The 14,418-nt window shown below is 35.7% G+C and overlaps 1 protein-coding gene across 2 annotated transcripts in view; it reads right to left on the bottom strand.

Annotated features, from left to right (window-relative positions):
• Positions 1-406: 406 nt before the first annotated feature.
• Positions 407-14,418, bottom strand: part of Oseg6 (intraflagellar transport protein Oseg6) — a 17,818-nt gene continuing 3,806 nt past the window's right edge. For both annotated transcript variants that reach the window (XM_027383155.2, XM_070144422.1), the window contains 26 exons: positions 14,040-14,134; positions 13,654-13,783; positions 13,309-13,519; positions 13,001-13,113; positions 12,637-12,810; positions 12,404-12,531; positions 12,049-12,161; positions 11,369-11,590; positions 11,123-11,245; positions 10,763-10,912; positions 10,427-10,574; positions 10,108-10,181; positions 9,821-9,951; positions 9,274-9,371; positions 8,895-9,025; positions 8,351-8,502; positions 7,896-8,100; positions 7,569-7,706; positions 6,623-6,798; positions 5,901-6,135; positions 5,488-5,643; positions 5,184-5,280; positions 4,657-4,863; positions 4,227-4,501; positions 4,014-4,090; positions 407-1,789 (listed from right to left, as the gene is read on the bottom strand). In XM_027383155.2, coding sequence (XP_027238956.2) covers positions 1,678-1,789; positions 4,014-4,090; positions 4,227-4,501; positions 4,657-4,863; positions 5,184-5,280; positions 5,488-5,643; positions 5,901-6,135; positions 6,623-6,798; positions 7,569-7,706; positions 7,896-8,100; positions 8,351-8,502; positions 8,895-9,025; positions 9,274-9,371; positions 9,821-9,951; positions 10,108-10,181; positions 10,427-10,574; positions 10,763-10,912; positions 11,123-11,245; positions 11,369-11,590; positions 12,049-12,161; positions 12,404-12,531; positions 12,637-12,810; positions 13,001-13,113; positions 13,309-13,519; positions 13,654-13,783; positions 14,040-14,134 — 3,871 coding nt within the window. In that variant the 3' untranslated portion in view covers positions 407-1,677. The remainder of the gene's footprint in view (positions 1,790-4,013; positions 4,091-4,226; positions 4,502-4,656; positions 4,864-5,183; positions 5,281-5,487; positions 5,644-5,900; positions 6,136-6,622; positions 6,799-7,568; positions 7,707-7,895; positions 8,101-8,350; positions 8,503-8,894; positions 9,026-9,273; positions 9,372-9,820; positions 9,952-10,107; positions 10,182-10,426; positions 10,575-10,762; positions 10,913-11,122; positions 11,246-11,368; positions 11,591-12,048; positions 12,162-12,403; positions 12,532-12,636; positions 12,811-13,000; positions 13,114-13,308; positions 13,520-13,653; positions 13,784-14,039; positions 14,135-14,418) is intronic.

The raw sequence follows: 14,418 nt of genomic DNA, 5'->3' as shown, positions 1-14,418 counted from the left end.
TTTCTCCTCTTTCTCCTTCTTCTCTCGTTTTCTTTCTCCTCTTCTCTTTCTCCTCCTCCTTCTCTCCTCTTCTCTTTCTCCTCCTTCTTCTCTCTCTTCTCTTTCTCCTCCTTCTCCAACTCCTCTTCCTTTTATCTCATTCTCCCTTTCCCTTCTCCCTCTCACCTTCCTTTTATCTCATTCTCCCTTTCCCTTCTCCCTCTCACCTTCCTTTTATCTCATTCTCCCTTTCCCTTCTCCCTCTCACCTTCCTTTTATCTCATTCTCCCTTTCCTTTTCCTTTTTCTCCTCCTCACCTCCTCTTTTTCCTCATTCTCCCTTTCCCTTCTCCCTCTCACCTTTCTTTTATCTCATTCTCCCTCATTTTCCCTTATACAAAATAAAGGGTAAACAAAACAAAAAAAAGGAATTGTGGTAATAGTTTATTTGACTCCAGGACGAATACTCCTTATAGTGCTTTATATGTGAAATTATAATCAGTATCACATAATGCTGTGCTGTATACCAATAAATATCACATTCTTTGATATCCACGAAGTACTTGTGCTTCTAATAATAATAAAAAAAAGTCATTTTAAAATATTACAACTTTTACTTCTATGTATTAAATATTGTCTCTATTATGGCTGTGTTATGACTAGCACATTATATAACGGTTATGACTAGCATACATTATCACATGTGTTTAGAAGTAACATATTTTCATCCCATAATATGGAATTCAGACACCTTACGAGATTACTTGATGAAAATGAGCTCACAAAAACCAGTGTACCGATGTAAGTCTCTTGTCTATAGTAGTTAATACATATGTTATGTATTTGATTTTATAACATGAACAGCACCCTGCATAATACAAAAGTTTTGCTGTTTAATGATAAATAAATGAATAAATAAATATATAAATAAGAACGACAAACTCAATGACAATCAATGGTATAATTTTTTCATCAAAAAAGTCTATAAAAGACAATTTAAAATAATAATCTCTACTTCATAGTAAAAGTGCATGTAAGACTATAATTAATATAGTAAATTGCATGTATTAAGCATTATCTTATAACATTATATGTCCATGATATTCAGTCAATCATGTGTTTTTAGGAATGTGCATTACATGTTATAGTTGATATACAAACATTATCATAATGATATTATCACTTGCTTCCTGTGATAGTGTGTTTCCAGTAATGTGTATCACAATTTAAGTCTGCAACAAAGAAATTATAACCAAACCCTATGCCTTTTGTCATGACTCTTGTGCAGTAAATTATTTCAGATTATATGGTAACACTTACAATGTTTCTTACTTCTGCTATGATAAAAAAATATCAATACTGCCAATTCAAAATTAGTAAAATATAACTGGTAATTTGTTATTTCATATATGTATAATTGATAAAAAGATACAAAAACATTTTAATCAGTGTAGGGAAAGTGTTAAAATACTCTATCACATTTTTACAGATCAAATAAATGTATTAAAATCCTGGATGGAAATCAACTAATATTTACTGTGCATCCTGTTTCATATTATCATATTTATCATCCACATGCTCAAATTTACATATATTCTGTTAACATGTATATATTTTGTGTGTGTGTGCATGCATGTGTGCGCATACATACATATATTATATATGTATATTTCATCTGTATGCAAGTATCAAATACAATTTAATCTTCACTTTCTGCATCAACAATAGACTTCCAGTTGCTAGCCATTTCGAGTTTATCCGATTCTAACGCTGCACTACACATAGGACACTCCTCCCCATCCTCTGCCATTCTGTAAAAGGACCATTGGAAATTATTATTATTGCTCTTTGTGTTATTTACTACCATAAATTCCAGGACATGATAAATTTGTTTTAAGGAAACTTTTCCTGTTCTGATATTATTCCACACATGCTGAGAGTACAAGTGGTTGTGGAACTGAAAGTAGTGGTAGTTGTAGTGGTAGTAGCAGTGGTAGTGGTAGTAGTAGTTGTGGTGGTGGTAGTAGTAGTTGTGGTGGTAGTAGTAGTGGTGGTGGTGGTAGTGGTATTAGTAGTATCAGTAATAGTTATAGTGGTAATTGTAGTTGTAGTGGTAATAGTACTAATAGTTGTAGTGGTAGTGGTAATACTGGTAGTAACTGTAGATGCAGTGGTAATGGTAATAGAAGAAGTAGTGGTAGTGGTAGTGGTAATACTGGTAGTAACTGTAGTTGTAGTGGTAGTAGTAATAGCAGTAGTAGTTGGAGTGGTAGTAGTAATAGCAGTAGTAGTTGGAGTGGTAGTAGTAATAGCAGTAGTAGTTGGAGTGGTAGTAGTAATAGCAGTAGTAGTTGGAGTGGTAGTAGTAATAGCAGTAGTAGTTGGAGTGGTAGTGGTAATAGCAGTAGTAGTTGGAGTGGTAGTGGTAATAGCAGTAGTAGTTGGAGTGGTAGTGGTAATAGCAGTAGTAGTTGGAGTGGTAGTGGTAATAGCAGTAGTAGTTGGAGTGGTAGTGGTAATAGCAATAGTAGTTGGAGTGGTAGTAGTAATAGCAGTAGTAGTTGGAGTGGTAGTAGTAATAGCAGTAGTAGTTGGAGTGGTAGTGGTAATAGTAGTAACAATCCATAATGCTGATATGTCAGACTTAAGTAACAAATAAACCAGTTTGTCTAATACATATTCATTTGAGAGAAGAGCCAGTAAAACCTATGAATATGAACATTACATGTCACTCTCAAAGCTTACAGGTATAAATCCACATTTGATAAATTCTATGGTAAAAGACAAAAGGGTACATTTCATGGAATAAAAGAATAACCTTGGATTTTACAGTAAACTATGAACAAAAAATAATAAATATCTGCAGCAAAGTTTACTCCTTTTTAAAAATATTTCCATATCTTTCATCTCAGCTGGCATTACTTTAATCTACCAGTAAAGATAACAAAGTCTTTTTATACCCACTTATAACCTGTTGCTCAATTTATGAGAACTTCTATAGCAGCAATAAAAAAGAGCTTGCCTTATCAGATGACAAATACAGTCATTACTCTCGGAGCAAACAGTGAATAGTTAATGAACACTTGACACCGACATGTACTATATTTGTTACAAAAACAACTGTCCTCATTAGTGGCAATCACACTGGGTTACAATTGTTGATGATAACTGGACACAGAACACCTATTAGAGATTGCTACAATCAGTATTTAAACAGGCCCTTTGCTGGGGGTGGAGAAGATTCAGAACCACATGCAATGCTCACGGAGGTAAAGGAATTCTTTAAAAGAGAAATGAGAGAGGAAAGAAGGATAAGAAAAGGGCACATGGACAGAGACCAATCACCTGCTAGATGTATGGAAAGAGAAGGAAATTCCAGGCCTGAATGGACATGGGAAAGGCATGAAAATATCACCATTATTTACATATGCCTTGCTTGAACATGGGAGAACCAGTAAGATGGCTGACACTCTAAGGATGGAAGGCTAAATACAGAGGACCACAAAAATTTTTCACTGAGATGGTGAATATATCTGAGAATTGGGGATCACCATGAAAGGCATTATTGCAAAAAGGGTTCTAAAGTCATTTTCTGATAATGGAATAATTTTCATCCTCATAAAGGAGACCCATACTTCAAAACTGGCAATTTTACCTCAAAAATAATAGAATGGCACAGAGTGGGAACCATGGCAAGGATTTATACATCATGATGATGATTATGAATGATTTGATGATGTGATAATGATGATGACAATAAGTGTTGATGTGATGATGATGATTGAAGACAATACCGATTGATGATGATGAAGACGATGACGATGTCTGATAACAATGATGAATATTGATTATGACGATGGATGATGATGCCTGATGATGGTGATAATTGATAAGGATACAAACTGATTTAATTGAAGTAAAATAACCATATGCGAATTAATGCCGAGAAGATAATAGCACTGACATCTTGTACACTTTTGCAATAATGAATATATATGCCTTTAATATAATAATAAAAAAAAATGGAAAACTTACTTCAAGAGTTCAGTCCTGATGGCTGGGAACTTGCAATTCGGGCAGAATGTGATGTCATCCGATAGAACGTGCCGTCCCTGTCACAACAAAAATTAATTAGTAAATGAATTTCAACAACTTCAAAGATGAGAAAATCTAAATTTTCCACCTTATCCCCTCAGCATTCACAAAACACATAGCCTATACTCCTTTGAATCAGGAACCCTTCTTTACCGTGGCAATGCAGTATGGCAGTGTATTCTGACACTGCCCACACTCCAGTACTGTCTCTTCCACTGGGCTTGAGCAGTACGGGCACGGGGAACTGGGCTCATCTTCCTCTGAACGCTGAGGTTTGCGCACAATGGCCTCAATCTTCTTCTTGTACTTCTCATCAATCTGCCCTCGTGTTTCAGGTCGCATCAGCATGGCAGCAAAGTTGAATGAGGAATTTTTCAGACCCGATCTCTGGCATTCAATGACAGTAGATGTCAAAATAGGGACCATGTCTAGAAAAGAAAAGACAGAAAGAATAAAAATTATAATAATCTTTCTTGTTTCTTACAGAAAGTACCCAAACATTTTAGAAAAAATAGACATGAACCTCATCTTAAAGCTATAAAAAAAGTAAATAAAGAAATCAAATCAATATAACTAAACTCACGTGCAGGGAATTTAGAAATGTGGTTGGCCACCCTAATGAGCATCCTGGCTGCTTTAAGATGGTCTCCCCGACGAACATGAAGCCGTGCTAAGGTATAGGAATGCAGCAGTAACAGAGCTGACCTCATGTCAGCAGGAATCTTCAATTTCTGTCGCCTAAGTTCTCCATACATCCCGAAGAGCACATCATGAGCATGGCGGTAATTGCCTGAAATGTTAATTTTTTCATGATCTTTATTGTTACTTTCTATGATGCCTGATATTTCAGAGGTTGAAAAGAGTCTATCACAAACATTATACTTTAACTGTTTTGATAATGATTAGGAGGGAATATTTTACATCTTAGCAATACCACAATATCAGTTTCCACATCATCATTGAAAACAATGTAGGAAATATACAGAAGTAATATTATAGGACTTTCCCTCCCCTATATCCCTATAATACTCATTGAGCTCCTATAGACAGGTTTATTATAAAAGCATACAAAATATGATCAATAAAAAACACAAAGCTGATCCAAGATACCTGAATTCTGTTCCTCTCTTGCAATGATAATAGCAGTTTTGGCTGCTTCTTTGTACTGCTTTTTGGCCATATACAGTCGGAAAAGGAACTTGGCATCCTGGAAAAATATATGTATCTGCTCTGAAGACCCTGTTTTTTTTTCTATTTTAACAAAATCCTGATATTTGAAAACGTCTCATATAAGTAAAATAACTATCAGCACATGACCCATTAAATTTCAATCAGTACTATACATACCTATTCAAGAATTTTTTAAAAATAATAATAAAATAAAAACTCTCTCATCCAAACATATTGTACTTACTTTTGGGATCCCATCAATCTCTCCCATCAAAAAGTCAATCAGTTGTCGTGTCAACCCATCATCATTCGCTGCCGCAATCACATCAATGGCGAGCTGAATGCTTTCTGTGTCCTCGCTTCCTGAACTCTGAGCTGCCCTAATCAGATGTTTCACTGCCTGTTGGATTATTAGTTTTGATAAATTACTCAACTCTTAACGGTTCAGGAATTATTAATTAAAAATGAATATGAATTTATGATGAATGCAACCAAAACCAATTGCTTCAGAGAAACTTGATTTAAAGAAATATATATATGCATTAGTTGATATTTAGATACACCTACAATCAACAAAGTTCTAAAATACTTCATTTCATCTCATACCACATATCTACAACATGTATTAGGGAAGAAAAAAGTATTAATATCCTATACCTTTGGATAATTTCCAGACAAATAGTGAAACTTCCCAGCCAAAAAGTGGTTGCGTTCATTATCGAAATGAAGTGCCACACTCTTGTAGTCTTCTGGCGTGGCATCTGAGCCGAGGATATCTGCATACAGCTCCATCTTCCCGTGTGTGCGTGCCAGCTGAAATGCCTCATCTGTGCACTTGGAGAGCACCAGGAATTGAATGGCTGAACTGTAGTCATTCAGCTTTTGGAAGAATCTGAGGAAACAGTAAGTCCATTAGAGTAAAGAGAAAAACTATGGCCATTCTGCTTTTGGATGACTCAGAAAATTCTTAATGTATATCTTGACATTCCTGCAACATCAAGATGCCTAATGCTAGTAATGAGCTTCCTGTTTTATGTATAATTGTAAATTCAATATTACTAACATTTAGTAGGCACTCAAAAAACTTACAAGGTATTGGGAGCCTACCAAAAGCAATAAAGAAAAAAATCCACAGGCTGTTACTAAAGTAGTAGTGAGGTACTTTTTTCCACTCACTTAATCCTTTACTCTTATTGTAATCACAGTTATGCTACTTGATTGTTTTCTAAACTATTGTACATAGATTAAAGCATGATATTAAAATTAAGATGTTTCCTAGAGTACTTTTCTTTTTTTAAGCTGCCTAATGCATACTTCTTTTTAACTTATTGTATTCAAAATATCACATATTCATCACAAATCCCTTCACAAAAACATACCTGGCCACCATCTTGGCCCCTTCCACGCTCTTGGTCTCTCGAACGATCCTCACTGCTTCTTCTGGAGACTTGAGGTTGTGCAGGAGGAGGCGGATGACTGACTCGTAGTCTCTTGCTGACTCGTAATACGTGGCTGCCTCTCTATACTGGCCATCTGCTTCCTTGGCTTTGGCATACTTTAAAAGAAAGGCAAATGAAGGTGCTTGACCGTATTAATAACCGACAAGGTATTCCATGCAGTCTATCCAGAAAACTGGTGTATGCTACAAAGCAGTTCCTCTTTACCCCCACCCCCAATAATCCAAGAATCAAGAGAAATTATTGCTACAACCAGATTTCAAAAATGTCAAATACAAATACAAATCATTCCTGACAATGTTGAAGCTCTCCTCCCTGTCATTCTACTTATCCCAAATTCAGCTCCAAATCTTATCCCGATCTCTACATGACAACTCAGTCTGAGTTCCTTTTTCTTCTTCTAAAATAACTCCTCCATCCCTATCCTTATCTTATCCCAATCCTCTTTCCAAATTTTAGGACTGAGTCAACAATTATCAGACCACCCACTGTCTGGCATACAGCACAGCAGTCTTGTCTTGAATTTGTGAAAATATACTAGTTATACACATGTGAGTATTAGTATATTATATTAATGTTCTGTTGTAGAATTATCCCTTATTTTCATTACAATACTTCATTTCCTAATCTTTTTGAATGTTACATATATAAAAAAAATTACCTGATACACAAGTCAATTGCCATTAACTAATGAAAATTCCTTCCTTTCAGTCTGTTATGACATATGCAAATTCCATATCAATATTTCTATATCACTAGTTTTAGTGTGTGGAGATGCAAATTATATAGGTTTTGACATTCAAATTTCATTACTCCCTTTGATTCGCATTTCTAACCAAACAAAAATTTTTAGCAAAATTTCACTAACCTGTAGATGCATTTTTGGGGAGTTGATATTTACAAGCAGTTGCCCAACTTTTGTCCAGTTCTTCAATCGTATGTACAGACTTGCTGCTTTCTCATGGTAGTTGCCGCTTTCATACAATACTGCTGCTTCTGCATATTGCTGATAAGAGTAAGAAGTATATTCAGTCCACTGATCTTACCTCAAATATGGAAGACTATGATATGGATCAGTATTGACAATCTTGGGTCATATTAAGTATTCCTATCCTACATCAACATTCAGTTCATTATCATTAAACACAACATTGTTAAATGTTTATGGTATTATATTTCTGTAATGACTACTAACCTTTTTATTCTCAAGAATCTCAGCACATTCCTTCTTCAGCATCCTGGAATTCATCTCAGCAGCAATATTGACACCACGCCTAATGTCACCACATCGAAGAGCTGTTCGTGCAATGCCAGCTTTACATGCTGCATTGTGTTCCTCTGATCCACCTGTGTTCACAACTCCCCTTTCATAATGTGTCAGAGCTCCTGGGTAATCACCTCTGTAATATGAGCATCCTTTACAATACAACACTTAAATAGGTAATATAAAGATGATAATGAACAAATACAAATTCCATTATAACAGTGAATAACCTCATATATGAAACACTTTGACAGAAGATTACACCTTAGCTTTAATATCAAGTGAAGTGATAAATTAAAACCAGTAAAGGAAACAAAATTAGAAATTCGCTCTCCCTGGTGTAAACAAATTCCTCAAGATAATATCAAATGCTCAAACAAACTTACGTAAACTCAAGCTGCTGGGCATACTCCCTTGAGATGTAAGGGATCTGGTCCGGAGCCAATTTCTTGGCCAGATGAAGGGACTGGTCCCAGTGAAGCAAGTCTCTTCGCATCTCTAAAGCTGCTACAGGAGTGCTGGAGGTCAGGTACAATTCCTGCACAATCAGGTGTAAAGTAAGATTTTGGAACCATCTAGTTCTTTCTTTGAAGTTCATAAAGATTACATGTATAGTGATCACAATGAACATGGGAATTAAAATCATTACATATCTATAGATCAGTCAGTAAATGTGAAATCTAATACAGTATAAATCTTGATTTCTGTTCTAAGTCAAATAAAGCTAAACTTACGTCTTAAAATTCATTTCAGCTTTTCCCATTACAAAAAAAATCCTAACAAAGACATTCATGTAATTACATGAACTATAAACCACCTATGATTATGTCATGATTCTTCAATTATATTTTAGCAAGGTAGCAATAGATCAGATATCTACTACATTTACAGCATTGAACTTCTGCAACTAGTAAACACTGTACAATTTACCTGAGCTGTGTTGAAGTCACCAAGATACATTGCTAAATGTCCACTCAGTAACTTTGGGTCTTCAATATCCATAAGGCTTTGCAATGACCATACCATTCCCACATCACCCAGCTGTCGGTACACTCGTATTGCTAGAGGATCCAAGGACAATTAAGTATAACATTCATCACAACCATTGTCAAATATTTTCCATATATTTACATATTTTCCAAGCAATCACAAAGAGCAATTTTCTGAACATAAAATGAATCAAGTACAAATTAGGATTTGACACTACATTAACCACATCCAATGCTACAAATTCTCCAAGCATGCATAAAATAGCAATTTCCAAAATTACAAAAATAATAATAACAATATCAAACTACCCAAAACTCACCAAGATCCAGATTTATGCACCAGAGGCAAGCCTTTCCTAGGACCACCCAGTCTTCCTTATTATTCAACACTTGGCAGATGGCACTTGCATCCTTGAATCTGTTGCAGACATGCATAAATCTTAAGACATATTATCTGACAACTGCATATCTATATCTGCACCTTAAAAATTTGTCAAACATGTAAATGAATACAGCATATAAACATGTTGTCATTAGGAACAAGAGTATTCCAACTTCTTGGTAATTTAATTGCATAAAAGACAAAACATATTACACACCATACAAAACATAATGCCCAACTACAGTTATTTGACAGCTAGTTCCCAACAACTTAAAAACAAATGTGTACCAAACAATTACTCACATTCAAAGACACTTGGGACATCTTAGACACAGAGCCAGACCGACATCGTGCGCCCATCAGCCAATCACTTCAAGCTGTCTCGCACCATAGCCAAGAAGCCAGTCCAGCTCTCTATCTCACGTATTCCAAGTGTCTCTGAATAAGAGCGAATAACAAAACCCATACACCAAGCCTGCACTTACCTTCTGAGAGAAATATTCTTCTTGAGTGCTGTGCGTAGTTGTTCATGGGAGTAGTCATGAATGTTCGCTTCCATTTCATGAGAGGAGAGGATAAGAGGAGCTGTCCTTCCAGAGGCAGTTTGAAGAGTCACCTGCGCACGAAAGGATGAAAATTTAAGTGTAACCAGTGTTATTGTTGACATGCATTCATATTCGCATCATAAAGTAGAATTTCCTCCTTTTCATAACATTATTCAGACTTTTTTTCTCAACTGAGGAACCTTTTTATGAAAAGCACTGATACTTACCTCCCCATTATAAAGTAACAGGGGAACTTGACTTGGCGGAATTTTAGTCATGCCCACCAATTCAACATGATTACCTGTGAATGAGAAAAGAGTATAGAAGCTCATGCTGTCTTACTTCATTTCACTGCAAGCTTCAAGCTGCCAAATACCTTATCACACAGGAAAGTTTATTTGATCAAAATAAATAAATAAATACAATTTCAAAAAAGTACAAAAAAGTTTATCAGATGATGAAATCCCTAAATTTTGTGTATATTGTTCTTTGAGGCCAAGAAAGTCTTATATTTTGCAACCTTATAAGTGAAGAAGATACCAGTACCTTTGATATGTTCCTGATGAAGGATGTATGTGTACAGTTGCTTTTCATCATAAAGAATGAAGACATGTCGGTCGCTGGGATAGTTCTCCCACAGGCATCCTTTGCAGGACCCCGGAAACTCGGGAATCTCAAGGAGATCATCTGCCACCTGGAATCAGAATATCATTTAGCTATTACCATGACACAGGCACATGAAATCAATGTCCTGCTAATTGTGTTGTTATATAATTATCATATAAATGATAGGTCCATTTAGTTGTTATATATATTTCTAAATCTTCCTTAATATGCCCTGTAGACACTATAAAAAAAAAAAAAGAATATAATAATACTTACTGGATTGTATATATATCCTTCCCCTTTCTCATCAACTAACACAAGCCGCCGCCCGGAGGGTTCAGCATATATGTTCTTGATTCCTGAAGTGTGGCGATAGTCGCTCACTATGCGCCAATCCTCAATGAAGAAGAAATATATTCCTCCATTCTGTGAAAGAAATGAGTTTGTCATACACATAGAACATGTGAGAATAAATGCAAACAAGAAATATAGTACAAATTTATGAAGATAACTATTTTTTAGTAAGAATAATTTGTTTTCATAAAATGACAAATAATTCACAATATAAAACCATGTATTCTCTTCAATCTACTATCTTTAACATGAGAGACCAATGACAAAAATAAAAAATCATACATCTGAGGCATATATGAGGAAATCAGCTGTAAGGGCATGGTCGGTGATGTGCATCTCTGCCTGATCACTCCCTGGGAAGAGTCGTGATTCCCTTTCCTCGTCTTCTCCAGTTTCCCCCTCAAGCTGGAAAGGACAAGAGATCAGAATGACGAAGCTTAGTATTCTACGTAAAAATATGAATACTTGTATGTGTAAGATTTTGCCATCAGTTTATTAGTAGAAAACAATGCGAAGAAAACTGCTTACCAAATGAAACTGTATCTTGCCCTCGTAAAGAACAGATGCGTAATCAGTGTTCACTCGGACAGAGCTTATGGTGCCCAGGTATTCTCGGTCACGAAGGAGCATTGTGGTATCTTCCCCGAGAGTATATATCCAAGCTCGATTGTTCATGCCCACCATCAGGTGATAAGGACCAACACCCAGGAAATTTGGTTCCACATCCACACTTACTGTCACTGGGTGTTCCTGATATGGGTAAAAAGGAAATGTGTTAAGCACCAGAAAACATACATTTCTCCATCTCTCTTTTGCTGCTCCTTTTTCATTCTCATCATTATCATCATCATCATCATCATCATCAATCATCATCATCATCATCATCATCATAATCATCTACACTTATAAATGATCTTCAGCTATCAGTTTAGATTTGATAGTGAGCAGTTAAGCTTTTATTTGTTTGTTTTAAAAAATAACATTAGCAAAAGATTTCACTATCTAAAACATATGAACCAGCTAAATAATCACTTTTAAATTTGACATAAACTAATGTTTGGAAACTGAGGTTAGTTACTATATATTCCTAAAATAATATAGAGACAGTACTGTTCATAATGAAAATAAAAATTGCACTAGACAATAACAATATCAACAATATATACACAAATGACAGCATCGCATGTCAGCAAGTCACACACACTCACCTTTTCCACAATATTGGCGACAGTAACTTCCAAGAGAGAGGTGAGGTAAGCCACTCTCGTTCCATGAGCACCTCCCAGAACCGGTAACTTTGTCAAATATACATGAATATTTCCTGGAAGGAGTGATATGCAATTTAAATTACTAAAGAGAGAGAAATTTGTTAACTTAGCCATATTGTTGCAAACAACCAGAAACAGATATGAGTGTTCCTGCACAGAAAACAGTATATATAAAAGATTAATAAGACCATAAGCATATACTAATATTTTAAAATATTCAATATCCATAAGAGTGAGTTGGCAAAAATATAAAGGTATCAGCTGCCATAAAGGTATGAGTAGCAATAACACGCACCTGAAGGAGTAGCAACGGCTAACAACTGGCCATCATCAGACCACTCAAGCCACTCTAAGCCTCTCTCATCATCCAGCGTGATGACAGAAAAAGTCTCCTTCAGGTCAGCAAGCTCATGGATCTTGATACTGAAAGAGAAAGGCATAATAACAAGAAATCCAGAAATCAAGCAAAATCAATATCAAACCAAATACATCAAATTAAAAACTAATGATAAACCACTTTTAGCCTACACATTGTCTCCACATGACGCAGCCTTGCTCAGGGTGGTGGATATGGCTATGTCAGTAAGAACGTCACGGTGATTCTTGGCCTGAAAGAGCTCCTGACCAATCTCCTTCAAGTGTGTGGATATGACCACAAAATATCCACCCGAGAACCCAAGGAGAATGTACCCATCACCATACCTGTAAGTAAATATTTTAAATAATTTTTGAGAGAGGAGCTTCTTTATAAACTTTTTTCACTACTAATAATCTGGAACATCAAACATACAATAACAACAAAAAGAGTGAACTTACAAATTAAATATTACACCAAAACACAATACTATGAAAGTTTAAACAGCTTTATGGTATAACAAAAAGTACTACATACCATTTGTAAGCCACAATACTGCCATATCTGTTCTGGAAGGCTAATTCAATAGGATTTTCTGGGTCATTCAGGTTGTATAAAAACAGGGTCTTTTTTGCCACAATAAGGCTTACCTGAAAAAAAGGATAAAAATAAAGCCATCAGCATGACAGACTAGATCTCAAAGGGAAAAAATCTAAAAAAAAAATACAGCCTAAATGATCAGAAAGGCATGTAATCCAATTATAGAAATAAAAAAAATCATATATACCAATCATATAAACCTGTCAAATAAAAAAGAAATGACAACAGAAAGCTTTACTACACACAGTATTCTCTGTCATCGCTCTCTCGTCCTGTTTCATCTCTGAAAACTGGATGTCGGAAGGTTCCCCCCGAAGTGGAGAGGTGCGCAGAGTGTCTCCCTCACTACTGCTGATGGTAAGGATCTTATCCTCACCACCTAAGGCAAGGAGGTTGCCAGATGACCAGCATCCACTCTGGATTTTACGGCTATGTTTACCCACTACTGGGATCCGCCTGGAATTGTATACGCGTTATAAGCAATCAAAATTCCTAATTTTTGTTTGATCATATGATTTCATGACATGATGTTATAGTTAGATCATATAAGAAATACAAGTACCAAATTTTCTCCTTAGATAGGTTCCTACCTTGATGTTTGATGGTTGTAGATCATGAGGTTTCCCTTAGCAGTGCCAACAGCAAGAAGGGGAGCTGTCCGAGACCAAGCCAAGAAGGTGAGTGTGTCTCGTAGTCCTGAGTCCAGGTGCTGTACCCGGCCTGCTCAGAGAGTAAAGAGGCTTAGTTGCCCTGCTGTTAATAAAGTGTAAAAGATATAACCTATATATATATTTTTAGTTGAATACAGTGATACACATCATACTATTCAAATCTGGGTTACAAGGTAAAAGTAAGAGGTAAAAAGGAGAACATTATTGCAAGTTCTAATCTTTTCTGTCTAATGACGAATCAGTACTTACCTTAAAATGTGCAAAAATATCACCTGAGAACATCATACAATACTACGAATACTAACCAGAATTCGCATCCCAGACATGTACCAATGGGGATCGGTCATTGATAATGGAGAGAAGAGCACCATCTTTATCCCAGCCAAACCCTGAGCACACTCTGAAACAGGAAGAACAAAAAATTATGAGGGAGAAATTATTATATCAATATTCTCCGGAAAAAATTGGAGTTTCACTTGTAATTGATAAACAAAAGATATCATATTGCACTATATTACTTGTTCATCATCATCAAAATCTAAATGTGACGAATCAATCATTCACAATTACTAATAATTTCTATTGACAATCATAAACTTAATGAGATGAATAAGAAATTCTCAAACTATCACCATTGCCATAAATTCTTGCACTTACCTTACAATCTTGAACACGTTGGCTCAA

Source organism: Penaeus vannamei, chromosome 32, assembly GCF_042767895.1.
Source record: "Penaeus vannamei isolate JL-2024 chromosome 32, ASM4276789v1, whole genome shotgun sequence".
NCBI classification, from domain to species: Eukaryota; Metazoa; Arthropoda; class Malacostraca; order Decapoda; family Penaeidae; genus Penaeus; species Penaeus vannamei.
Note: the sequence above shows the minus strand (reverse complement) of the source record. Positions and strands in the feature narration are given on the sequence as shown.